The sequence below is a fragment of the Oryzias latipes genome, chromosome 6, assembly GCF_002234675.1.
Source record: "Oryzias latipes chromosome 6, ASM223467v1".
NCBI lineage: Eukaryota > Metazoa > Chordata > Actinopteri > Beloniformes > Adrianichthyidae > Oryzias > Oryzias latipes.
The window spans coordinates 19,425,244-19,452,580 of record NC_019864.2 but is presented as its reverse complement, the minus strand read 5'-3'; the positions used below and the strand labels follow the sequence as shown (position 1 = coordinate 19,452,580).

Below are 27,337 nucleotides of genomic sequence, written 5' to 3'. Positions count from 1 at the left end.
TCTATCTATCTATCTATCTATCTATCTATCTATCTATCTATCTATCTATCTCTCTGTCTATCATCTTTCTTTCTCATTAAAGGACTAATATTTATGATGTCTGCAATTCAAGCCCTCATATTCAGCCACCTGTGACTCTCCTGAAAATCTTACAGCGTGGGCCGCAGTTCTGCGGTCAGGTGAGTTCACCAATTAATAGCAGTGTAATGTAGGGCAAGTGCATTAGTAACAGATCCTAGATCAGATGGTAATCAGAGCCCAGCTGGAACTGTCTGACTTGACCCCAACCTCCAAACTCACAAAAGACCAGGGACTACCTCCTGGGTAATGGGACACCCAGATCCCCAAGCTTAAAAAAAGACAGCTGACACTCACACACGTGTGGGTTGTCCTGGAGGACAAGGGACTGCGAACTGAGGATAGATCTACACTCATCCACGTTATCACCGACAGAGTGGTCTGAGCCATCAGGAAGAACCTTACAGGTTCTCTGTAGTTTTTAAAACAGAGATAACATCTTGATCTTCAAGAAAAAGACTGGAATAAAATCAAACAACTGCCTCTGGGACAAAGAGCAACTTTTGAAACACAGCCAATGTGGATTTTTATTTTCCTGCATATTAATCCTGGTTTCTCCATGCACACCAGTTTAAACTCAAACAGAAGCTGTTCCAGGACAACGTCCTGAGTGGATCCATACATTAATGTAGAACTTAGCTCTTGCCTGTGCAGAAAAATGTATGTGTTGGTCTCTTATGGTCATTTTTAAATCCTCAGACATGCGTGGACTACCTTGCTCATCTCTAGCCCACTGTTTTGGTTATCCTTCTGAAGCTAACACTGGTCCCTCACCCTCTGCAGAGCCAAACAACACCATTCTCAACAGAAACAACAATGGACTTCCAGCAGCAAACCCAGTTGTATCCCAGCCACAAACCATATCAAGCAGCCGTCTGGAAAAGCAACATAAGCCACTTCAGAGGACTTTCAGTTTTGTCCCTTCTTGCTCCACAACCAGCAGAAACTTAATTAGCACCTACTCAACCTCAAAGTGTTTCATGCAAGAGGAAAATCAAGGTGAAGACCAGAGCCTGGCACCTTCTGCGCTGGTCAGAAACCTCTCTGGGAGGTCAGATGATGAGCTGAAGGGTTGTCCGAAGCTGGAGCTAAAATTTCCCCAAATCCCCAGACCCTCCATTATTCGGAGTGAGGCAAAGGTAAGAAGAGTGTTTGAGAGTTTTATAGAATAGAAATGCGGAACTGGATTAGAAAGAATGATAAGAAACTTACGTTATATTTTTTAAAGTATATGCATTTATTTGTTTCTTCATATGTAATCTATGACACAACCTCTAGGTGGTGTCCCTATCCAAGTTAATTTAGTAGAATAAACTATTTTTATCTGAAAACAGAAAATCCTTTATTATTTTGAGATAGATTTAGTTATTTCCTTCATGAATGAGTTGAAAAACTCTAAAACCCTGATCGCACACTTCCTGTCATCAATGACTGAATTTAGAATGCTGACTGATGGTGGATAGGATGACAGTGAAATGTAGCCTGAACTGTTCAACACCATCTGTGCTTCTGTATCGTCTTTGTTCTCTGTGTTCTTGCGGTTGTTTGTATTTGTTTGCTGACAATGTTGTAAATCAGTCTAAATTTCACAGAGAACTTTCAGTCTCGACAAGTTAAACCAAGAAAAAAACTTTCAGGTGAAAGACAGAAAAGAAATTTGTTTTTGTTTAGTTTTTTTATCAAAACCCGAGTACAGCCACACACAAAAAAATACTACAACAAATACATTTTTTGCAAATCAACTTTACAACATTTTTTAATCCAGAACTCTTTAGGCTAAAGAATTGTCATGTTATTTTCTGGAGACTGTCTGATCTGTGTCTTCTGACTGATCAATAATATGGACCAAAACTGACAGCTCCAGAAGACTGAGAGGGAGGAGGGGACTGTTTGAATGAGAACCCTGAACAGTAATCTGCTCATCCCTCCAGAAGCTTGGACATCTGCTGGGCTGATCGTCTTAGTCCATAAACTGTTAATTTGACACTGTATATATAGGTAATTAAAGTTTAAAGTTGATCTGGTATAAAACATGGTTTACAGCTAAAATAACATGATTGAGCTAAAAACTGCCAATAGAAGTTCACAGCAAAAGCTGAGTTCACTACAGTGATCAGACACTCACATGCAGACACTCACATGCATTTGCCCCACGGCACTCCATCTCACTACCAGCTGACTCCTGCTAAGCAGAGGAAGCCTTTCTGACTCAACCATCGAGGGTTCAAACCATGTTGCTGTTTTCAAGGAGGGGAAAGTGACACTAAAGCCAGTTAACTGCAGATGTTGCATATAAAAAGTTAAGTAACAGACTGGAGAGTCTTGATGTTATTATTAGAAGGAGAGTTCTGAGTTATTATGATCCAGTCCAGCATGTTTTTCCAGGGTGTGTATATGTGTGTCCTGATTTAATCATTGGTGTTTTTGTACAGACTTCCAGCTGAACAGATGCAGCTTTGATCTCCTGGGCCCAAGAGGGCTTTATCTTTGTCTGTGTGTGTGTCCATATCAGTGAGAAATAAATCCGTGGCAGCGCCTATTTGACCCCTCCCACGAAGCCGGATGAGTTTATAGGACATTTCCTTGATCCGGAGCCTTCTACTGTCATGGAAGAGCTCTGCTTTGTGCACATGGGAACCTAAAGTAACAAGGATGGAATATCAGATTAAAAACACGCTTTTTTGCAAATTTAATTTTTCAGAATTTCACTCAGACTCAGTTACAAACAGCAAAACATGAAGCAGCATATTATCAGCAATCCCTCGTTTTATCTTAATTTTGGCGTTGAGCTCTTATCTTAGCTCCAGTGAGAGTGCTTAAAGGTTTCAGTCCAGCAGAGTCATATAAATTGGAAGAGAAAAATCATAAACTTAGAATAATATTCATGACCTGTGCACATATAAGGCTGAGAAGAGGAAAGTAGTCCGATCTGAAAGTTTGGGCATCTCAACAGCCAACCTTTTACAAAGGTCTGACCCTAATTAACAAGTCAGGCCAAGGTCTGTTTTTTATGAATTCCTTAATGAAGATCCAATTGAAAAACAGTTTAAAAATACATAAGAAAGTGTATGTTAAAATGTATTTTATAAAAATGTAAAAAATGTGAAAAAGTATTAATGGTTTAATATTACAAACCATAGTTATGGTTTGGGGGCATTTGTAGCTTTTTTTTCTACTTTACAATTTGCTCTTTACATTTTTTGAAACATTTTTTTGGTGGCAATGCTTAATATCTATATTATTAGTAGAACTCCAGCTTCTTTTTTTACAGACAGAATTTTGGTCATATTAGACAAAAAATTCAAAATGAACCTGAAACTGCCAAAAAAAACTCAACTCTGAGTGAAAAATGTTGTCAGAACTTTACTGCAGAGATCATAAAAACTGAGATGTAACAGTTGTTGTATTATATAATAATAGATCAAAGATATAGAGACAAAATAAAAATGTATAAATCTGCAAACAAAGACAAGAAATTATTGTGAAAATTGTCTAAAAAAACAGGCAAAGCTCCTCTCAAGGATTTAATCCAAGGGGTATCACGATTATGTGTTATAACTAGTGTTTGTATAAAACAGAAAAATTCAAAACTTTTTGGAACTAATTTCAATACATTTTGAATAAAAACAATACTAATGGGGAAGGTCGGTATCATTCCTGTTATTGTCAAGATATTCAGTTTCCCCTTATGTAGCTTTTTTGACATAATTTCATTATGTGTATTCATATATTCACAATTTCAGCAAAATCTTTATTTGACTTTCAAGGTCTGAATTGAGAGCATTTATTCTGTCCATATTCAAACATGATTGCTCAAATAATACTATTGGTTTTTGTGTAATACCGTCCATTTGTCCACCAGTCGCTTTAGGGCCTTGAGCTTCTTTTTCTATGGAGACCCATAAAGGCATGTCCACATTGGACAATCCTGTCCATTAGATTTACGTGCTTGTTATTCAGTGATGACCTTACAATGAATGACAGGATCCTTTTGTGTTCTCTTCCCACACACTCCCCTCAGTATTTGGAATTCCAGGAAACTGAATCTCACAGGTTTGACAGCTGGGAGACAGAGGAAGGAGGGTTATCAGGTATGGAACACAATACATCCTCTTTTTCTGTTCTTCAGTCATGACTTCTCTGTTTTTCACCTATACATGAGTGGTTGCTGGGTTACACCTTTGAAAATAGAAAAAGTTTAAAGTTGAAGCAGATTATGAAAACTTTGTTTATTTGACATTAAAATGAATAATGAAATGATGAAGGAAAATTCTGGGAGTTTCCTACTTCTGTTGCAGTGGGTTAAAATACTGTGTCATTACATAAGAATTTTCATCCTTTGAGTTGCATTTTTTCTAGATGAACAGGGAAGCTATTCTTATTACAGACACAGAGAAAGTAGAGACTCTGTGGTGGATTGGTTGATAAGTCCTGAGACCAGCTTTGGAAGATGGGGTACAGGTGAATGGATGTGTGGTTGGTTATTTAAACCATCACATATTTGTTTTTTGTTTTGTTTTTCGTGAAAACCCCCCAAAACAAACCGTGAACCAGTGTATGTCTATTGCATGTTTTACAGAAATAAAAGAGAAGTTGGACTTTTTGAAAACCACAACATTTACTGCTGTCTGGAGTCTGATGCACAAAATATACATGTATTTTTCTATTTAAACCGTAACTGAGGTTCAACAGCACTTTAAACTGACTGGAGGCATTGACAGCAATTTCATTTTATAAAAATGCAACTTTTTCAATGATATTGCATCCCATTAAACACATTTCCCGTATGTAGTTAAAGTAATTAAAGGCGGAACAGATCCCCTGCATAGTTAGTCTGTGTTAACCAAACTATCCCGCTGTGATTAGTGCTTTACTGCCCAGAACAGTGTTTCTATGCTTTTAACGGATTAACATCTTTAACTACGCCCTTGTGACACACGTTCACACAATCCACATTCAGACAAACACACACAGAAAAGAAATAAAAACAAGACAACATCTGTCACATGTGGCTCGATTGATGTCCTCATGTTAATGGGACAAACCCTATGTCTTTACTCTACCGAAATATATTTCAAACAATCTACTCCTACTTTTGCCACCCCCACAGCCCTCCAAGGATAAAACAGAAGAGATTATAATACACCAGGGGGTAGGGCTAGCAGAGAGCCTCTTCCGTCTCTGACACACACATGCTCGCACACTCAATTGTCACACTGACCTTGATTTTCTGCAGTCCTGGTGTGGCGGTGTTGTTGGAAGGGCCTTCCTGCTCTGTGTTTTGGAAATCCTGCTTGTCCAGCTTTTTCACACTGGGACCCACACAGATGAGACACAGGAATCGTCATACGAATGCTTCCTCATGTTGGAGCTTGTGTGACCTTTTCGTGTTTATTTACCCCCTTCAAACACATCACTTGTTGTCTTTGTGTTCACTTTGGAGCAATACTTCTATCAAAGCTCTAAGCTAATTTGAGACGGGTTTTTCTTTTTGCATTTTTGAAAATCACTAAGTGGCATTTGTATGCATGTATTCTGTACAGAAATGTAAACAAGACTAAAGAATATTTAAGCAGCCCTTTTATCTCTCTGGTGGATGTTGTATCCTTGCTATGACAGAGTCATCTGCTCTCGTTCCTGTTGGCTCTCATTAGGCTGAGTGGAAAGCCTCTGTACAGTAAAGCTCAATAAATCTGGGTGGCTTGAACAGTAATAACAGCCTCTGTCACAACATCTGAGGACTGCAGCTAAATTACTGTGCCTTCATGTACGCACTTACTTTATTCAAACACATGCAAACAGTGGCACACGCAAGTATGTAAATGCAGGAAGCACTGTGTTACACTTGAGTGAATCTGCTCATTTGACTCCATTGAATTTATCGTAATTTTCTCCTGATGTGACTGATGGGAAGATGTGTGGAAAAATAAATAAAATTGCTCTGAAATTCAATGACTTATCCATTGGTTATAAATGAAGTGAGTTTGTGGAAGATGTTTATGATGACAGCTGGATTTATGGTCAGGTACACAGCTGTATGCAGATAAAAAATACAGGAGAAAAAAACATGGCAAATAACAAACTATGAGGGAAAAGCCACAGATAAAGAGAAAGAAAAAACAGGCTAATGAAGCTGGAGAGGAGGAAATTGTTTTGCAAGTCCACCAAGAGGCTGACGCAGCACTGACTTCACAAAGACCTTCCATCCAGGCAAAAGAGTGTCTGTGCGCATTTATGCCTGTGTGTTTTCCTCCTTAGTTGTGTGTCTGTGCATCTGCAGAGAAAGGGACACTGGTGTGAGTCATCCAGCCGTGATTGAATTAGCTGAAGTTTGGCTGGACACTCACTTGGAAAAAGGAAAAGGCAGGAAAAGCTAAATACATGATCTCATGAGTTGGAGAGAACTTCTTGGAGTCAAAGTGGCAGACAGAGGGAGGATCAATAGGATTTTATTTTTTAACAACTGTCTGGGCTTTATTAAATAGAGGTCGACACGTTGTCTTCTTTAAAACACACATGAGTCAGGAATATCAGTGTAGTTCTGAGTTTTATTTTACATTTTCTTGTGAGTGTTTATATACCCTAAGCTAGTGTTAAATTTGACGTCTGTTCTTAGGGAAAGGGGAGAAAGTGGAAAGAATGCAAGAAAAAAAGAAAAAAGAAAAGAAACGAAATGTAGCTTTTGTTTCAAAATCATCTCAAATTGAAGCTGAATCTCTAAAACAGCCTGAAGTATGCAGTTATTGTTTTTGTTGTATCTTTACTGTAAACCCACATTATTTGAAAGTAGGTCACGCATGTGAGGAGTGGTGTTTACAAACGCCATAGATACAAGCCAAAATTTACCACTGCTTTTCTGTATTATATACAGCGTTGTTTTCATTGTCTATAATCTCCAAAAATACACTTTTTTGCCTCTCTCTTTTGAAATGGTCGTGATGTTCATTTGATAGTTCTGTTTTGAATTAAAGAGGAAACCAGGAGTAAAACACAAAATAGATTTGTGCTGAGACCTATCGACACTTACAGGAAAGCTTCACTGTCACCAAGGCCTTTAGATAACAGCTGTTTCCTGTTTAAAGAGGAGACCCTCAGAGGCTTGACAAAAAAAAACAAGGGGTCTAACATGGGAACTTACACAGACACACGATTACCTCAGATCATGGGAAAACCTAAAAAAACATTACAAACATGTGTCTGAGAAATTTCACTTAAGATCACGTAAGATGGATGGGAGCCATAAAGGTTTCTGAGCAGTCACCTCAAGCGATGACGCTTCTGGGAAAGGACAACTTGACCTTCAGCACCTTTTATTTACAGTAAAACGATTAAACATTGGTTTTACAATGTGCATACACAGACTTGTGTCCACTAAGGTAAGTCAAATAAAAAAACGATGGTCTAAGCTGGAGTCATATTGTGTTTCCTCCGTGGTTTTACATAGTAGTACAACACTCACGCATGCAGTGCGAAACTCTGTCTATTGCAATTGTGGGGCTCGAAAAACAGCCTTTACTTTTTTTGGTTAATCACTTCGATCAGTCTTTGGGGTTGTGTGCAGTCCTAATGCTTTAGAAAGGCTGTAAGACTGTGGTGTGGTATGCTGTAGGGGTGACAGAGGTGTTCAAGGTGGAGGTGGGATTACATAATGATTTTTTTCTTTTATTTATTTAGGAATCAGCTCTGAGCCCCTCCCTGTTTGCAATGATGATGGACAGGCTAACGGAAGAGGTTAGACAGGAATCACCATGGACTATGATGTTTGCAGACGATGTTGTGATTTGCAGTAAGGGAAACAGGTGGAGAATAAGCTAGAGAGGTGGAGGTTTGCCCTGGAAAAAAGAGAAATTAAGGTTAGCCCCAGCAAGACAGAGTGCATGTATAAATGAGAGAGACCCAAGTTTAAGAGTGAGGTTACAGGAAGAAGATATAAAGAAGGTGGAGCATACTAAGTATCTAGGGTCAACAGTCCAGACTACAGGGGTCACTAACCCTGTTTCTGGTGGGCTACCGCCCTGCTGATTTGCAGCTAACAAACAGGGTTAGCTGTTCGAAACCCTGTTTCAGGGTTAGCTGCAAAAAAAAAAAAAAAAAAAAAAACAGGCTGGTAGCCCACTACGAACAGGGTTGTGGAAAAGAAGTGAAGAAGCAAGTGCAGGCAGGTAAGAATGAGTGAAGAACAGTGTCAGGTGTGATGTGTAATAAAGTAGTTTCAGCTTAAATAAAGAGAAAGGTTTACACTGTGGTGAGACCAGCCATGATTTCGGCCAAGAGACAGTGGCACTGAGGAAATGACAGAAAGCCGAGCTGGAGGTAGCAGAAATGAAGATACTGAGGTTCTCTTTGGGAATGACCAGAATGCATAGAATCAGGAACTAGGACAAATGAGGGACAATACATGTTAGAAGGTTTTGGAGATAAGGTCAGAAAGGCCAGACTGAGATGGTTCGGACTTGTCCAGAGGAGAGACAGTGAATATACTGGTAGAAAGATGCTAAGTCTAGGGCTGCCAGGCAAGAGATCTAGAGATAGACCAAAGAGGAGGTTTATGGATTCATTGAACAAAGACATGAGGGTAACTGGTGTCAGAGGAGAGAATACAGAAGACAGGGTTTAAATGGAGAGAGCTGATTCGCTGTGGTGACCACTAAAGGGAAAAGCCATAAGAAAGAGAAGAAGAGTCGTGCTTCAGAGAAAAGACTGTAAAACTTCTGTTCAAGCCGAAGGATAGCACCTGAAATGCAAAATAGCATACTGTGCCCCATCCTGATGCCATGGCATTGAGGAAGAGGTTTCTTCCTTGAAAGCTCTTGTTTCAATGTCATTGTTTTACCAAGAAAAAAAATGAAGTCAATTAGATCAAATCTGTATCCTTCGATTTAAAGGTAAAAAAGAAAAGGTTTACCAATGTGTTTACTTTAACTTAGAATAACCTTGTGTTTGCATATTTCCTTTATCCAGGGCCAGATTATTGTATATGTCTAAATTATAAATAGGGCCGTGTTTTACTAAAAAAAAATAATTAATTAAACAAAACTGATATTCACCAATAAAATTGCAAATTTGATTCGTAAAATCTCTGAATCTCAGTGACTCTTGAAATCTTGAATTCTTTCACTGCAATTTCTTTTTTTCTAGATTATTTTTTGTTTTTTATTCCTTATTTTTTTCGGAAAGAATTTATCTTTAGTTTTTAAAGATGTTTGCTCCTGTCTCTATCAAGAATCCCCATTGTGAAAAGGTTTTCAAAACCAAACCAAACAGATTTTTGAAGGGAAATTCAACTAAAGGAATCCATATTAATTGATGTTGTTTATTTTGAAATCAAACAGTCAAATGAAAATGTGAACTTGTGAATCAAAGGTATTCAGTAGTTTTGGTTTTCATACCCTATTTATTATTTACATGTTTACTGTGCAAACATTCAAATTGTCTTATTTATTAAAATAAAAGAAGAAAAAAAGAAAAGAATTAATAATAAGATTTCTGCAAAAAAAAAACAAATCCTGTTTATTTAATGACATATAAAGAAAGACTCCAGGATGATTTAATTCTTCTCAACATCCAGTGTTTTCCAAATGTTCGTCATGGTAACCTCTCAGAGCAGCAACTCCTCTCACAGTAAAGTGGTGACTAAGCACATTTTCTGTCATGCCACCAAAACAGTTATGAGCAGTAGAGATCACAAACAGCATGGGAGAATGGCATGATGAGTTCACTGCTGCTCTTATTCTCCTTTTCATCAAATATGTTTTACCTTTTCCACATAAAACAGAATGCATGCACGTGCCCTGATTGCTCAAGGCACATCTGTTTCTGGTATTTAAGAGGGCTGTGAGTGCAGTAGTCTGAGAAGGTCCAGTGTGTCAGCAGAGACAACATTTGTGACTCATCCCGTTGTTCAATGCAACACCCTTTCACACTTCTCTTAAATTATGAGAAGGTTCCTAGGAATGTTTTGCTTAGGATACCCACTCTCCATCCCAAAGCACACATACATGGATTTCAAACTGGTTTTACTTCTCTTGCAATTTGCAAGAAACCAGCTGGGATAGTTCAATGGATACAAAACAGATACTTAGATCTTTACTCAAAAGAAGAATGAATCTCAACTCATCAAGATATACAGGACAATTTCCCCGAGAAATTAGCAAAGAAATTTAAGGTGACAGATAATTAAGAAACTAGAGGTTTCTGTGAGTGGATTAAACAGAGGGGTGCTGGATAAGCAGATTCACAGCACCCACAAAGGTAAGTAGATTATTCTTCACCACAAAGATTACTCAAAGTATTTAGTTTAAGGCTGCACGGAGCATAGGGCAAATCCTTTGTGATCAAATGGAAGTTTAAATTGTAGGACAATGACTACAGTTTAAAACACAAAAAACAGAATGGGTTTGTTGGTCTATCGGGTTCTTCTGGAGTGAATGTTTTTAGTATTATTTAAACTCATAAATACTCTAGTTTTAACATTTGGACAATTTTAATCTGAAGAATATAATGACCTGTCAACAACATGTTTAAAATCCCTCTCCAAACATCTTTTGATCTGTTGTAAAAGCATTCCCAGTGGTCTTTTTATTATGATTAGGCCATTCTTAGCCAAAAATTTGAAATAAACTTGTCGTTTTCTTAGACACAGTTTCTGCAAAGCGATATTAGTTCATAACAAATTTGCTTCTAAATTGTGGGCAGAAATGTTGGCGCGGAAAAAAGTTTTGTATCTTATAACATTTATTTCATTTTAAAGCACACATAAGTTTTTTTTAGACCAATACTTGCAAGTGTAGGTCATTGAATGGTTTAGGTTAAAAAAAAAATCAGTAAAAGGAAAAAAATGTGGCTGTTGGCTGCTAAAGAACCTGATAGACATCACCACTGAAGAGAACTTTATTTTATTTTTTTTAAACTGTAAAACTTAGTTTGTCTTTGATGACTAAATTCTCGCGTGTTTTGCACAAGCAGCAAGAAAGATTAAAAGTTAAACTAAAAAGAAAGCCCTGAGGTAAAAGGATGATTTATTATTAAGGATGCAGCTTACAATTGCATCTTATTTTCTTGCTGGGACAGCTTGAACAGTCGTTTGTGGGCGAGCTCCACCGTGAGCGCGCACTCGCGAGGCCCCGCCCTGAGCTTGCGGGGTACCCTCTCAAGAAAGAGGGGAGAGGAGGGGTCAGCAGATTGCGTCATGTATAGCCCCTCCCTTTCAGTTTAAATTTACATTTTCTATGGGACCTGGCTGTTGAGCAATTGAACAGTTTGTGAAAGGAGACACACCTCAACCCGCGAGAAGTGACCTCGAGACGCACTGATGAGGGCCGAACCACTTTGTCGTTTGAAATATTGAACAGTTGGAGAAGTCGTGTCGGTTTCTACTTTCAGGTAGGTGTGTGTGAGTGCGCGCGCGCGCTCTGGACTTCGTGCCTTTTTTGTAGGTCAGGGTTGCGTTTCCCCCAAACGCACACACCAACAAAAGCAGCACGTTTTTGCCGTCTGTCCCTCCCTGTTGTTGGCAGAGGCGAAAGCTTGTGGAGGTTAGAACCTGGAAAGTAACGGACGGCCCGAGAAGAGAGAAGACATGAGGTTGCTAAACCCAAACTCTTACCTCATTGTCTCCTTTTGTCTGTCGTGGCGGGACAGTTAAGAACAAACACGTTCAGGTTGTTGTTGTTTTCAGCTCGTACGGACTGTTATTTTTTTTTAATCGTTTCATCATGGCAGTTGAGTAAATATATTTTTAAAAAAATATGGTGTGTAGGAAACTGTTTATCATCTGGTGTTTGTCGCAAACCGACATAGAATCGAAACGCTTTGCTTTACGTGTTTTTACCTTAAGAAACTGCACGTTTTTAAAGACGACACCCTTTAAATCACTAGCCTAACTTTACAAGAAATAGTCTCTAATCTTACTTTTAAATACTTTTATGTACTGTAGAAATGTTACCATCAGTGTCCTTTAACCTATTTAAGACAGAAAATGAAGAAATCATGGTTTATGTGTGATCTGTATTCATTTTCCTGTGAGTCAAGCTGTTTGTAACAGCACAGCAATGACTACTGCCTTCTGGTCAAAGCACATGGCCTTAGTCAGTGCTGACAAGCTACCATGTGCTGTCATCACCCAGCCTGACCAAATGTCAGGTGAATGGGTGTTTGTGGGCCTTCTTTGTTTTGAAAAATGTGCAACAGGTTTGCAGGGTTTAAACCTATCTAATTTCTTCATCTTGCGTTGTGCCTTTTTTTATGCCGTCTGTCAAAATGTAACATAAAGCAAACAGAGCAAACCTTAGCTGGAGACAAAGTTTTTATGTACTTTGCTGGGTGGAGGCTGGCTAAATAAAAGACAAACTGTGTACTGTAGAGAAACATTTCAAAGGAAAGATGCCTTTAAATATAGGTCAGTTACATTAAGAGAGGTGACAAAAACAGGTGCCATATATAAGTGTTGCCTTTTAGGGTGTGCGGTGTTTGTGCGTAGGAAGGGAAACTCTTGCACATGTGTTAGTCATTTCGAGAGGAGTTTGCGAAACGGTTTACATCTGTTTTCTGATCTTTGAACCCCCTTCTTCCCTCTCCTCTCTCTTGTTTCTTTAACAGAGCCTCTCTTGCCCTCTCTGTTTCCCGTAAATGCTGATGCTGTGGCTGTTGTGATGTTCTTTTAATACCAGAGTTAGTGTGTCCACTAACTCTTAGCGAATTATTAATTCGCTCAAGTATGTGGAAAAAGTCAGTTTCCACTCTGTTATGACCTGCGTTCATTTGTGGTCATGTTTGATTTTTCAGATCTGAAGTATTGTACCCGAATCAGACCCTGTATTTGACTAACTTGTGGCGATTTTTTTATTTTTATTTTTTTAAAGATGACTAACAAATTTTGGAAAACTTTATACAGCATCTCGGCATCTCTGGGCACCAACTCACCATTGCATAGCAAAATGTCACAACCTTTGTAACCCACATTGCACTAACATTGTTTTATTGTGTAAATGTTTGAGGAACATGCTCTTTAACAACATCTCTGGGGGCTTTTAGTCAGTTAGGAAAGACTTCCCTCTGTCAACAAAGACTTTTCATGCTATTTAGTTTCAAGCACAATATTTCCTGTTTGTTGAATTGTAGTTTGCCAATAAACTTTGATCCATGTAAAGTTTTGTTCCTTTTTTTCACCCAGTATCAAAAACTGCAACCTCTTTACTTTCTTTTGTACTTTTTTGCTGTGCAATAGTTGTTTTTTTTTTTACTATAGTCAATACTACAGTCATCCCAAACACAAATTTTGGGATTGTTTGGATTGTCACGGCCATCTCATCTCCATCAGATTGTGCTATTTTTCCAGAGATCGCTGCAGTTTAAACAAAACTCTTACTTTCTTAAGTATTTTGACTTTGGATGGTTGTCATTGCTTCTGATTAAGTTGCTTGGCGATTTGAAAAGTCTTGTCAATTTTTCACAGAAAACCAGTATATCTCTTACCGCTTATCAGTTGGACGGAGGGATGAAACGTTATGATGGCATGGCAGCACGAGTGACGCAATCAGGAGGCCTACAGGACAAAGGATTTGTTTACAGTGCAGGATGGTTTCGTTGCTATGGTTCCAGATTGAGGCACAGGCCAGGAAGCTGGATTTTCTGATAGAGAGCTAATGTGGGCTTGTGTGCGCCTGCCTGTGTGGGGAGTGGAGGATCGATTGATTTAAAAGACAGACGTGCAGAGGCTTGTACAAGCAAGCTTTGGACTTTATATTGATGATCTTATCAAGGTCATCCTAGGTATGCATTGATGAAATTGAAGCAGATATGTGGCTCATATCTAGAGGCCGAGCTTTCTAAAGATTCATTATTTCTTTCTTTTTAATTCCCGCTCTGTTGATGCTTTAATCACCATAAAGTGCCTTTACCGTATTTCCCACTTTGCACAGACTTTTTAAATGGCTCTCACATTCATACACTTCTTGTGGCTTGTTAGGCTGACGTGAAGGGAGATCTGCTGTAAAAGCATCCTGTATTGGATTAAGGCACGTCCAAGCCAAAGTCAAGATGCACAATCCTATCTTGTTACCAACAGGAACATGGATGCAGAGATGAACACTCTCTTCATTCTAATAAAATCTGACGGCTGGGGCTTATGGTGTCTTTACAAATATTGGTATATAAATGCATACCCAGGATGAACAAAGCCTTCTAATAGGGCTTCTTTTTTTCTTGACTGCACATGCTTGCATCTGTTGTAAGGTAGGACTTTTATGTCTGTCTGGGTATCAGAAGATTGTCTGCTTGTTCAAGGTAACAGTTGTTTTTGGGGTTTTCTCTGCCGGCATGTAAACAAAGGATAACTTCTCAAAGGCTCCCCTGTGTGCCTTCCAGCCAATGAGATTTGAGGCACCAGCTGTGCTCAGCCAGTCGATGGTGAGGAGGGGTGTGACTCTGTTCCATGAGGAGAAAAACAGCAGTTAAGCACAAAGCTTTGAATCTGGAACTAGAACAGACAGTATAGCCATAACAAAGACTTTTTCTAAATGACTGAATGCCACTTCATACCTCTGAGCGAAATACAAGGTCGGTTGATTTTTGACAACACAAGATGGCATTAGAGCTATGGTTAAATAAGTAATGATTGTTAGCATAAAGAGCTGGGTTTACATGCAATATGCACATGCCCTACTGAATCATTGCTCTTATGAATGTGCTGGGTATCACACATGTCTGGATCCTGCACATTTGTTGTCCTTTTCGGTCTTCTGTTTCTATCCACCTGTTCTCATCAGATCTATACCTCAACGTTTAGAAACATGTGTTATGGGCAGCTGTGTGAGGGTGGTGAGCAGGCTTTTTGTATTTGTCTGACAGGTGTGACCTCAAAACCCTCCAGAGCACAAGTGATGCAACATCTTTATTTGAGCCATTTAACTGCAGATTTTTTTATTCATATAAGCCTGTACTTAAATGTCATGTTCAGATTTTTTTTGTTGTTTGTTTTGTCTACACTTGTTCTGTGCACTTGTGGGCCCAAAAGCAATCATCGCTGTGCCATCTCATCACATTCCTAGTCCATGCAAGGGGTGTCTGCCTTTTTCTATCTGCTCCATTCATCCTTTAATCTGTGTGACGCTAGGGCTCATGCATTGTTGGCAGCAAGTCTGAATAAAAGGACTTTAGTCGGTGCTGAAATCGGCTAAACTCAGTATTTTTCAGTTTTAAAGAGGGAGAAAAAGCCACTTAACTGGATGACCTTTTAATTGTACAAGAAATAACAATAACAAACATTGGCTTCTTCATTTTTGGTTCAGTTTGCAGCACTTGATCTTACTTGGAGACAGTTGTTGCTGTGAATTCCTGCTCTTATTGCAGTTCACCCTTATCATAAGCTGCTGTTGTGGTCAAAGTTGTTATAGTTTTTCTTTTTTTCACCCCAGACCAAATGTTACATTGGCCCAGAGGTGAGGTGCGCATAAAATAGACAGCATGCAAAATAATAATTTCAAGACATCAGTTTCAAATGAGATTTTGCATTAAAATACTAGCAATTGGAGGGGAAGAAGTCCATCCATCTATCTCCTACCTCTTAAACAAAGCTGAGTTGCATGGACATTAGTCCTTCTTCTACATAGAAACTTTCTTCAGTTCTACTTGGAGGATGCCTCGGTGCTCTCAGGCCAACCAAGAGATTTAGTCTCTCCAGCAGAATACTTCCTCAGTGAGGTGCCCAGGAGGCATTTGAAAGAGGTACTAGAGCCAACCTCAACAGAAAGATCACAATAGTTGAAAAAACAATGAGAAATCGTCTTACTCTTCAGAGCTGTCAAGTGTCATCTCTACTTCCTTGTTTTCATATAGACATGCAGGCATATGTTTCTACTTTGTAGATAGGCGTCTTGAGACCAGCATGCTGCAGGATAAGAGTCAGCTTCACCAACTTTATATCTTGAGGACAAGATTAAAAGCACACGAGTCCAGGAGTTGATGCATGTTAGCATTGAGCTGCAGAGTTTTCTTGAATGTCCTGCTTCATACAGCTCTGGAGGAGTTGGAAAAATAAGTCATTTATTTTGGACTGATTCCACAGTCTAGTGAACATAGTGGATTCCATAAGAGCCAGACAACAGAAGAAGGTGGTATTAAATTAAACAGATTTCACACAATATGCCATGTGTCGAATATAATTCTTATTATAAAATAGGAATAAAAACTCTCAGGCATAAATTTGTCTATAAAAAAAAAACTAAAATTTATTGTAGCATTTGACAAGACTCTTGTTCTTTTGTTCTTTCTTTTTCTAAAGATAAGTTTGTTTCCCCTCTATCATTCAATATAGTTTAACTTTTTAGGATGTGTTCATTGAATAGTTAATAAAGATTCAATTAGTGCAGAGAATATATATCTTAATCAAAATCAACAATATATTTAGACTTTACAGACAAATAGAAATGTGCTTTATGTTGTGATTCATGTGGAGAAATATAAAAACACAGAAAAATATAGAGATGTGTTTTCCAAATCTATTGTTAACCAAGAACACTGTGAATTAAGGCAGTTCTAAAACTTACTCTGACGCAATACCAAGTTTCATATCTGAGGTAAAAGTTCTATCGCAAAAAGTTTTTGTTCCGTTATCTGAAATAACAGGGTGTGACATAAAACAAAAAAGAAACTTTGTGTGAAAGGATAATTAAAACTCCATGACCTTTTGATGAGTAGAGCTTTAAGGAACCTATATTTGTCCTCGATATGTTGTATCTGTGATAGTATACCTGTTTCCACTTCATCCGATTCTGAACAAAAATGAATACTTGTGCATTTTCTAAAAAATTCTATTTGAAAACTGCTTCTGTGGTTTTTAGAATTTTTAGATTATGCATTTATAGCAGCATCTTTGAAGTGTTCGTGTCTTATAATGTCAACGCACACTAAAGTTGAGCAAAGATAAGACCATTGGTTTTAGCTGAGGTCATATCGATTGCGTGCTTTCGGAATTAGTCAAAGTGAATCTTTGGTTTTCAGAAAATAGTGATCTGTATGCCTCGTGGCCATTAAGAAGTCTTGCAAGACAGACAGACCATTGTCTGTATTTTATCCAAAGTTTACCATAAGAATCCATGACAACATTTCAGTAGCTCTACATAAGTTATGCTAAAGCATATTTATGTGTTTTCATGGAAATAGTGGCTAAAATATCTTTTGTATTAAGTCAACACCAGTTTGTCTGCAGTGGACAAGAAAGTCATTAACTGAAATATGGCAATTTACATCCATTAGAGAAAAGAAGATCTTACTTTAATTGCATTTAAAGTCCAAAACATTCCTTGGCAAAAAGCATTGAATAGTTTCTAGACTCAACACCAACTGGCTTTTATATGGATGAATGAAACTGTCTTTGGAGTTACACTACATGGTCTGCATTTCATGCTGCCACATAATGTGATTTATCCTTGCCTTGTGTGGGTGTTACTGCATGTTTGCTCATTTGTGCTTTATGAACCTTAAAACTCCTTATTGTAAATTCTCATACCCCACATCTCCACAGTGACATTTTCCATTGTGGGAGCAGGTTGGGGTCCTTGAAAAGGTCAGGACACAACGAGCCCCTCAGAATCACTATCTTCTCTTTCTGCTTACCCCCTTTTTTATGGCAGGCAATACAGAACCAATCACAAACCCTAAATTCTCCTGTTACTATGAAGCTGTGTATAATCCCATTTATCCTCATTCCTTTTTCTACTTCCGCCATCTTGAACCAAAATTCCAGAATAATGTTTTTGATATGAAGTGAAGAATGACAGTTGTGCAAATAATTTGGCTAAACCTAGAGTATGGATAGGAACTAAGGAGGTTGGCATTCTGGTGTGCCCTTGCAGATGTTCTTGTCTGCTTTTCTAAAAATTCTCTTTGTTCCTGCCTAAATTATATCCCCCATCATTTCATTTGTTTCTATTTCACTCCCATGCTGAATGCTCCCCACCCCCACCATGCCATCCATTAAAACCCTATGTGTCACTGTTCTTTAATTGAGACCCTGCCTTATTTCTGGTCCAATGACTGCATTTTTACCAGCAAGCCTTCAATGTCTATGGCCAGATCAGCAAGGGAGGACAGTGTTTGTGTGACAGAGGAAGAGATGCAAAGAACTGGGTGTGGGGGTTGCTAAGGGGGTCCTGATGACGTAATTTCCCCTGAGGGGTGGACCTCCCATCTGTGGGCGGAATTGGTGGTATCCAGCCAAGATGTGAGGGAAAGTGACGAGCGAACGAGGTTAACAAAATGGGCCAATGTAGAATTCAAGGACCAGAGATTTGATCAAGATGTGTTGCAATAAAATGTTTTTACTCTAAATAATTTTTTGTGAAGTGCCTAATGTAAGCAATCTCATATATAATTATAATTCTTTGTTGGTCAGTATGATTTTTTTTTTCTTTCTTTTTCTTTTCTCTTTAGTCATTATGATTCTAAAGGGACGTTATTCTGCATGTGATGTGTCCAGCTTTACTTTATGTTGAAAATAAATAATATCCTGACTATTTGTTACTTGCCTAACTTCCTTACCCAACTCCGCCGTATGCACATCTGTGAGTGTTCTGCTCTTACAGTTATTGGGCTGATTTTGCCTGATGCAACGTTTGTGAAATCATGTGCTTTGCTGCCAGCTTGAAATGCATTTCTCTACCATTAGGAGCACTTTGCCATGTGAGCTGCACCTTGCTTCTGTAGCATATCGCTTTACTCAATGTACATAAAAGGGGAAAATGCTGACTTTAATGAACTGATCCAGGCTTGCTTAATAATGTCATTTAACAAGCGGTCATTTGTGGGGTTTTTGGTCTATTTCTCTTCTAAGAAGGTTACATTTCGTAACAAAAGAAAAAGTTCTGTGTTTTTGTCGACTGTTCTAATGGGATAAACTTAGCCAATTTGGCGGAAGGGTAGAGTAAAATCCATATCCAAAACTGTTGTAAAACTATCAAGCCCAGGTAATCTGACACTTTCTATCAAAAGAGCCGTCTTTTGTTGGATTTATTATTTAAAAACAGTCTGTTTAGCAGTTTGTGGAACCTTTGTTTAAACCAGTGTATGCCAACATTTTCCCCCTGCAGCTTCTAAATATTTAGCTGACAGTAAAGGCAGATCTCCACGAAAACATTTTAGAAAACTGACAAGTTGTCAGTACATGTGTTTCTACCACCTCCCATAATACACCTAGTCCCATTTAGCACCACACAAGCACTATCCTTTACAGATCTGCCATCCTCTCAGCTCTAATGCAACTTGCCACTATCAAACACCCTTTCACACAGCCACAAGTACAAACTCATTTGCTGATTCACTTCCTCTTTGAACACTAAACTACCAAACCTCTTTTTAATTTTTATTTTAACCCCACAAGCAGAGAAGTCTTATGACCACTAACAATATTAAAAATATGTCTTTGAACTTTCAAACTGTCTGTACTCTTTTACTTCTGTCCTGTTTATATATTTCCTTATTCAAAAATGTGACATTTTGCACATGATCATAGTCAAATTGGTCATGAGGAGTTTAGCGTGAGCTCAAGGAAGTTTTATTCAACTTATTCAACTTTAACCCAATGTTTTACTTTTGGCTTTAATTTCATTGTATTACTTATTGCTCATGCAGTTCTTGTAGACATCTTGAATGATGGGCCTTTCAGAGGCTTGTTATCCTTGTTTGTTTTTAGTTTGATGGTTGTATCTGTATCGAGGGTGTATCCTCAGAACAAGTAAACAGTTTTAATGGGATTCCTGGAACCACAATAATGGTTGTCCCAAAAAACTCAGCATTTTGATCCATTTGCTGCAGTGCTCAGATCTGTACTAATGGTTGACCATAAATATAGGCATTAATGAGGACTGCTCGCTGACGGTACTGTATACCTTCTATTCCTGCACAAAACACGAGAGATTTAATGGTAAATGCATCAAAATCCTCAATTTGCTGTTTTCTGATGTTTATCATTTATTGTTGAGCTGCAGCTTGCAGTTGCTGTTAAAGAATCTGAAGAGAAACTCGAAGCCTCATAAAAAGAGTGGTTACATAAAAAGAAGCATGTAACCACTCTGACTTTAAACACCGCTCCAGTTAGAAGGTGCTAGGCCTTTTTGAAGTCGGCATGTTCCTTCCTCCCCTCCCTGGGGCACAGAGGAAACAGTAGTTGTGTTAATCAGACCCGTTCACACACAACACTTCCACTCTGTAAATTCCACACATGCATAGACAAAAACCTTTCTTAGATTTCTCTACCACTCATAGTCCTACATACAGATCTAAAGTGCAAGCCTTTCTGCACCACAGGCCCAACGCTGTCAGCACATCGGGGTCACGCACAGCAGGAGTGTCGCACAAAGTTCTCAAGTTTCCACATCACAAACATCCTTATGGTTTATTTACATAAATACCAACCACACTCTCCTTTTAACCTTTTTTAATGAACATATGTATTAAATCTCTCCATTTAACTTTTTACCCCCCTTTTTTATCTTTTTTATCTGTACAGCTTTAATTTGAGTTATTTCAACAGTATTTTCTGTAAAAGTAATAATGATGGACATTTTTTAACTTGGCTGTTTGAGTTGCATAACAGCTACTGTTACATTTCACTGCTTCAAAAACATTGGCCTCTAGTGGCACATGTGGCTCATTACACCATTCCTCTGAACTCCAGTCTTTTGTTTTGGTTCTGAGGAGACATCCCCCCCGCGCCTGTTTCTAACACGTGCAGAGCAAATGCATCTTTGGCACAAATGATTGTGATTGGCCCATTCAGCATCCTGAACGTCACTCTTTGTTCCCAGTTTGTCCTTATCAGTCACCTACTGTATGTAGCCAAGGGACCTGAAAAAGCTCAGCCTTAAACGGTCTCCGGTTTGGGCATCGTGGCAACATGATTGTTTGTGAATCTGAGTCATCCAGTGGCTGTTGGAAAGGAAATGTGCTTTATCAGCTAATATTAAAGCAACCATTCTTTATATTTGGAAAAGCTTTGATTTGAAAAAAAAAAATTCATAGATGTTCTTAAAAAGAGGTTATGTAACTAAACTGGATCTACTGTACATGCACAGCATCATTTTGTGAAGGCTCAGTTTCTTTCCTGATTGGGAAGATATTAACCTATTAGAAGTGTCTAGAGGGAGGGAGGGAAGGAGGGAGGGATGGAAGGAGGGAGGGAGGGAGGGAGACTGTGGGAGCGTAGCTATAAAACAGGCTTTGAACTCCGACCACTTCAGTGGCAGACAGCTGTGTGGGACAAATCAGCTCTCCTGAGGCTCAGCTACGCACATACTAACAGGATACTTTACCATCTTTTTCTGCTAACCTCATTTTGCATCCAAATAACCAAGATGACAACAATGTTCAGATACCCCGTCTTTCCTCATCTGCAGGGTGAGTTAACCAGAGAGGCATTTTGTGCAGTTTGTCTTCCTCTTAACAGTTAACATGATTTCTAGCAGCAATTTCTAGCTTCAATTGGATTTATTTCTACTGATAGAGCTTTCAGGCTGTGCTGAAAATCAGGCAATCGAGCTGACGAATTCTGGTTTTTATTGTTGTATGAATTGCTTCTGCTCAGGGAGAGTATTGATCAAACTTTTGTTCAGTGCTGTGCTCTCTTTGCTGAAGTTGCAGATAAGTTTATTAATTTATTTATTTTAATCTCTTTCACAGATTTTCTATGCGTTATTAATTACCTGTCATAATTGTAAGTTTTACTATAGATATGCAAAATGCTTGCACACGATGTTATATACATTTGCCTGAGGGGGTGTTTCCATGCATGCATTAAAACATCCTTCATTATCCTGAACTTTAAAGGGTTAGAAGCATTTGGGGAATTTCCATAACCACATGCCATCAAAAGATCTCGGTGTCCTGATTCATCTGTTACTTTGCATACATTTGGTGCACCATCTGACAGGAGGATGAAGTGTTCCACTTTGCTCAGTGGGGAACAATTATGTAATTTCAGGGAGACTCGTCATCGTGACACATTGGAAAGTGGAGAGATCGACAGATGCTTTTATCAGGGTTTCTAATGTGTCAAAAGTGGAATGTTGTGGAATTGCCAAACAAAATATACCACTGCCAACAAATGAGTATTTATTTTATTTATTTGTTTATTTTATATTTGTGCGAACTAAGAAAGTACTTTATGTTCTCATGTATTGTTTCTAGTCCAGCATCATAAGGAACATAATATTAAGGTGTTAAAGATAAACGTTTTGTTGAAGTTATTCCCAATAATGTATAAAAATAGTCTTAAAAATATTTATTTATATATTAAAAGTTATGGTTTGTGTTTGTAAAATCAGATCCGCGTGATCCTGGTCTGTCACTGCCACCAGGAAGGAGGGTCATGGCGGAACCGGATTACCTGGAGGGAGACTGTGATGAGCTCATCAAACCCAAGAAGCTGATCAACCCTGTCAAGAGCTCCCGGAACCACCAGGACCTGCACCGAGAGCTGCTCATGAATCAGAAGAGGTCAGGGAGATTCCAAAAATATGTAGAGATGAGTTTGTCTTTCCTGATATAACCTATTGATAATTGTTTTACTTTTTTTTTTCTCCTCCTATTGAGAAAAATCTTCGCTCTTTGAATTTCAAGTTTATAAATAAAATAGTAATTGGGCAAAGCAGGAGCAAACAATTCTGTTTTAGTGAAACTCTGAAGCTGTCAAACAGACTTTGGATCATCCTTTGCCAGGACAAAATGTGAAGTAAAGATGAACTAAGAGCATTTTAATGAAAAGACACGAGACCGAAGGGGTTCAGATTTAGGATCATTTAGTTCATTTTCAGCTAAAAGTGTGCAGGTGAATGGAGGGAACCCTAACTGTGAACCTCTGTGACTTTCACCTGACTGTGCCACACCTTTTTGGCCGCTGTGGGTGAATGTTAGCGTATGGGTTAGTGTGAATCCAGCCGATGTTCATCCTCTCTGCAGTGTTTGCGTTTCATCTCACCACAGCGCGGCGCCTGCTTTGTGGCTGAGGTATAGTTACGTAAACACTCCTGCTTTTGACAGCTGTTCTATCACAGCAGTGATGCAGCGGCTTCTAAACGGGTCAAAGGCTGCAGTGCTTTTGGAAACCTTCAAGCAATACTGAGGAAGGAAATTTAAAAAAAAAAGTTAACAGAAAAAAACAACTATAACAATGCACATCATGTACCTGTCATATTAGCTTCTCTCTTTATGCTTGAACAGATGGAGGAAAAATATGGGGATTTGTCCAGAGTGATGCTGGACAGAAGGGTGTGGTAGGTGGGTGGATGGATGACCCAGTAAAAAGGAGGAAAAAAACAGATTACGTAACTAAGATTACAAAACATTTCCTAGCCAAGGGCCTTTTCCTGCCCACACACACACACACACACACATGCACAGTAGCTTTTACCCCTCATAGTGCTACCTTGGCAGCAGTGACTGTGCCTACACAAACACAGATAGTTGTTCATGCGGAGGCATCTGAGACATGCAGCCACCTCTAGGTGGATGCACTGCTGTGGCTTCATGAACATCCCAGAATGTAGGAGAGGGTGCTTGTAGCTGGGATTACCTCTATGTGAAAAGAGCATCTTTGCGTTCTTTCTTGTTGCTACTCTCCGCCTTGACTTGCTCTTTTCTCTGTGTGACGTAGCTTTAAGCGGCAGGGTCCAATCCCTGCAGCTGCTTGTCTGCTTTCTTTTCCCTCACTATCCCCGGAACAGGCCGATTAAGTGCATGTAGTCTACAAGAGGGAAGGGCCCTGTTGTAAATTAACTCCCACTGCATCTTGGAACATTCTGAGCTCAGTTATGTAATCTAGACTCAATAATGCATTTAATTAAAGCACTGCTGCTGCTGTTTGCAGACAGAACACTCTGTTTTTAGTCCAAAAAAAGGATTATAAAAGACGTGAAGGAACCAGCGTAAAGAGCTTTTTTTTTAAATGCGGTTTTCTCCTCAATACCTGATTTAAAGTTGAAGTTTTTTTGCTTTAATAACCACAATATCAACCTTAGAGCCTTAACATTTCTATTTAGCATAACAACGTGAGTTGTGCCACTTTGGAGGGAGGGTTTTTGTTTCATTAATGCATATTTAGACTACTTTAGAGAACATAAACTCCTCACAGTGTCCTCAAAACAGGTAGTCTGTGTTATCAGAGGCTGCAGGTTATGTAACACTGTGTGTCATTGTTCCCTCACAGGGGCCTGGCTCCTCAGAACAAGCCTGAGCTGCAGAAGGTTCTTGAGAAGAGAAAGAGGGAACAAATCATCAAAGCTCAGAAGGAGGAGCAGGAGGCTCACAAAAAGAAGAGTGACCTGGAAATAGAGCTCATGAAAAGACAGCAGAAACTTGAACAGGTAAAACACATCAGTGTAAAGGCTCGTTTATGGATCTTTCAAAGGGTTTCTGTCCATCACAGATGCTTTGTCATGTTCTTCACCCTGTAGCTTGAGATGGAGCAGCAGAAAATTGAGGAAGAGCAAGAGAACACCCCTGAGTTTGTGAAGATGAAGAGCAACCTGCGCAGGACCAAACAGGAAACGGACGGAGAGGAACGAACCACCTAAAAAAGTGGCGGCAGCGTCTGGGTACCGAGGTGTCAGGAGAGTATTACAAGAACTGTGTCGCGTTTGTGACACGGCGTGAAGACGTGCCCGAGATGAACCTCTTGGCTTTCCCAACCGAGCTGTTCCTTCCTGCCGCAAAAGAGACTTTAGAGACTAAAGACCCCTGTCTGTCTGCTTGCAATGATCTGCCAGCACTCACACCATCCAGCAGCACACGGCACCCCCACCGGAGGGAACGGACACGGACACGTTACATGATTTTCCACAAGAGTGGGCGAGTTTACGACGAGCTCTGGTGGAGTAAACCAACACTCAGTAGTTTTTTACCCTCTATGGTTTCTCTCCTTTCTACAAAGTTAGCTGTTGTTTCGATTCCTGATGTTGTCATTGTTGTTTTTCTGTTTTCATCTCCAGAAGCAAAAGAAAAAAAAACAGAAAAGTGGACACTGGACGGACTCTTGAAACTGTGTAATATAAAAAGCCAAACAGATGTGCTTTCGTTATTTATGTTGGTAGCTTTTAGCCGAGCAATAGGGGGAGGACATTTTTAGTAAATCTGTATTTTACTTTGTTTTACAACACACTATGTGAAGCCAGAACTGGACAAAGGGAGTTGTATGAGGGAAAAACTCAAGTTTCCTTTATTCTTTTAAAAGTTATTACCATGCCATTTTCCAAATGAATGCGGTTAGGAGAAATCTTAGAACTCCTGGGCTTGAGAATGAAATTTCTTTGTAAATTCTGTTTTATTTTTAACAAAGTACTATTCAATTTTGTATGAAAAATTGTGTTAATAAATAATTTACTTTTTTGGCTGACCTTTAAAATAGTGTTTTGTGTGCTTTTCTTAAAATATTGATTGAATCTGTTGAGCAATCACTAACTTTGAGCAACAAAAATCATTAAAGTCCCACTCTAATCGTCTTTCGATCTATTGGTAAAGTGTTCACAGTGGTCTTTATTTATGCAGTTTTTAGCTAAAATAAAATTCAAAACTGTTTTTTAGTATGTTCTGTGGTTTCTGCAGAGCGGCAGGAGTCATTCCCCTTTAAGTTGTAGATGGAACTGTTGGCGTGGAGCTTACCTTTCCCCCTGAGAGCTCTCTGTTTACACTCTCTCCCACTATTAGAGCCCCTTTAAGCCCAAACCTGGTGCAACAAAAATGCAGAACAATATTGGAGCTATCCAGCCGTCCAGTTTAGATCCAGATTACCGTTCAGATGAGGAAAACCAAGATGGACATGGATCTACTCGTCTACAAATGGATATATCGGAATGGGGGCGGAGCTGGGAGCTTATCATTTTTTAACAATCTTTTTCAAAACGACAATTTTTTTCGTTTGCTCCTGATTCACAACAATTTGAATAAAGAAATACTCAGAAATGCAATTTGAGCTTGTTTTTTTTTTTATTATTTTTTTATTCTCCATCATGAGAGAATTGGCACAAGAACATGCTTAAAAACACCAAAAGCGCATTGGAGTCGGTCTTTAAAGTTCAATCTTTCAAGCATATTGTCTTCATTTGCAGCAATAACTCAAATGTCACTAGTTTAACACGTCAATATCAAATAACTGTACATGCTTACTTATTTCTACACAGAAGACTTGTCGTTACCAGCTAAACTAGACGTATGGATAGAATTACATTGAACCTACATTAATTAAATCTCAACATTCATATAAAAGATAGTTGCTAATTAACTACATTTGGAGGGAAGATCTGTTGTGTGTGGGTGACCCATGAGCTGGTTTAAATAGAACTGATTCTATATATGGTGATCTTGATAGATTTTTCTATTAAGTTTATGAATAAAATTATTTATGAAAGCTTTCCTCTCTGAAAATACAAGTGATAAAGCAATATACATCCCATAATTGCCACCATAACATCAACTTGTTTCCTATGAAACACTCTTGTTGAACTGCATTTCAACTGTATACTTTTTAGTTTTGTTGAAAACACTTCAGTTTGTTGTTGTTACTACTTATGTTTTAGGTGGTTGCAGAAAGAACTGTACTTCACAGTATGTGTTCGTTAGAAGAATATGTGGTAGAGTAGTACTGGCTGTCTTTGGAACATTATCAATAGCACTGGAAATAGGACTCCTTGAAAAAATTAAAGAGAACAGCAATTGACAGGTAAAAAAGCGATATACATTTGAAAAGCTGAGACAGACTTTTTTTTATTTCAAACTTCCTCAAAAAAATCATTTTTATACATTTTGCAGTTATACGTTTATATCCAAATTCCTGATTAAATTATCTGCCTGGCATATAAAAAAGTAAATTATATTATGTTTGTATGTTTCTTTACATTTTTTTCATTTGAGATTCCACAAGAAATTCCGGTTTGTGAACTGAAAACAGATGCCCTCTTGATGGGTTCTCTTCTTATCTTTTAGTAAATAATTTCAGTATGTTATACGGTTGCAGGTTGTTTACGACCTTGATAATGATGTGAGTTATATTTGTATGTTTACGTGCATTGAACTGATTTATATTTTATAATAATTGTAGTTCTTTTTTTCTACTTTAACATTGACAATCAGCTTTTCTACTTGACTTTTTTTTTAAATAAATGATAGAACATGGCTGAACATGGCTTCACTTCACATGCAGGTAACAAAAAAGTAAAACAATTAGCAATTGTAGCCAGAAAAGAACAAACACAGATCAACAGACAATGAAAAAAAC

At 38.6% G+C, this 27,337-nt stretch overlaps 1 protein-coding gene and 1 long non-coding RNA gene across 4 annotated transcripts; one reads left to right on the top strand and one right to left on the bottom strand.

Moving 5' to 3' along the window:
* Positions 1 to 1,784: 1,784 nt before the first annotated feature.
* Positions 1,785 to 18,629, bottom strand: LOC110015252. Its single transcript, XR_002290420.2, has 4 exons — positions 11,684 to 18,629; positions 5,300 to 5,390; positions 4,051 to 4,140; positions 1,785 to 2,716 (listed from the first exon to the last, which is right to left on the bottom strand). It is a non-coding gene; the product is annotated as an uncharacterized LOC110015252 (long non-coding RNA).
* Positions 11,279 to 25,468, top strand: fam107b (family with sequence similarity 107 member B). 3 transcript variants are annotated; one of them, XM_004069672.4, is made up of 4 exons: positions 11,279 to 11,460; positions 22,395 to 22,566; positions 24,275 to 24,431; positions 24,522 to 25,468. In XM_004069672.4, the coding sequence occupies exons 2-4, from the start codon at positions 22,439 to 22,441 to the stop codon at positions 24,639 to 24,641; spliced, it is 405 nt and encodes a 134-aa protein (XP_004069720.1). In that variant the 5' UTR covers positions 11,279 to 11,460; positions 22,395 to 22,438; the 3' UTR covers positions 24,642 to 25,468. The 3 variants fall into 3 exon arrangements, with proteins under 3 accessions (XP_004069720.1, XP_020559771.1, XP_004069721.3); XM_020704112.1 differs by lacking the exon at positions 11,279 to 11,460 and adding an exon at positions 11,500 to 11,661; XM_004069673.4 differs by lacking the exon at positions 11,279 to 11,460 and adding an exon at positions 21,298 to 21,468.
* The last annotated feature ends 1,869 nt before the right edge of the window (positions 25,469 to 27,337 follow it).

Coding starts and splice junctions, on each gene's coding strand:
- fam107b (XM_004069673.4), top strand. CDS start 21,426: ATGACAACAATGTTCAGATACCCCGTCTTTCCTCATCTGCAGG. Junction 21,469..22,394: donor CGTCTTTCCTCATCTGCAGG/GTGAGTTAACCA, acceptor TTGTAAAATCAG/ATCCGCGTGATCCTGGTCTG. Junction 24,432..24,521: donor GACAGCAGAAACTTGAACAG/GTAAAACACATC, acceptor TTCACCCTGTAG/CTTGAGATGGAGCAGCAGAA.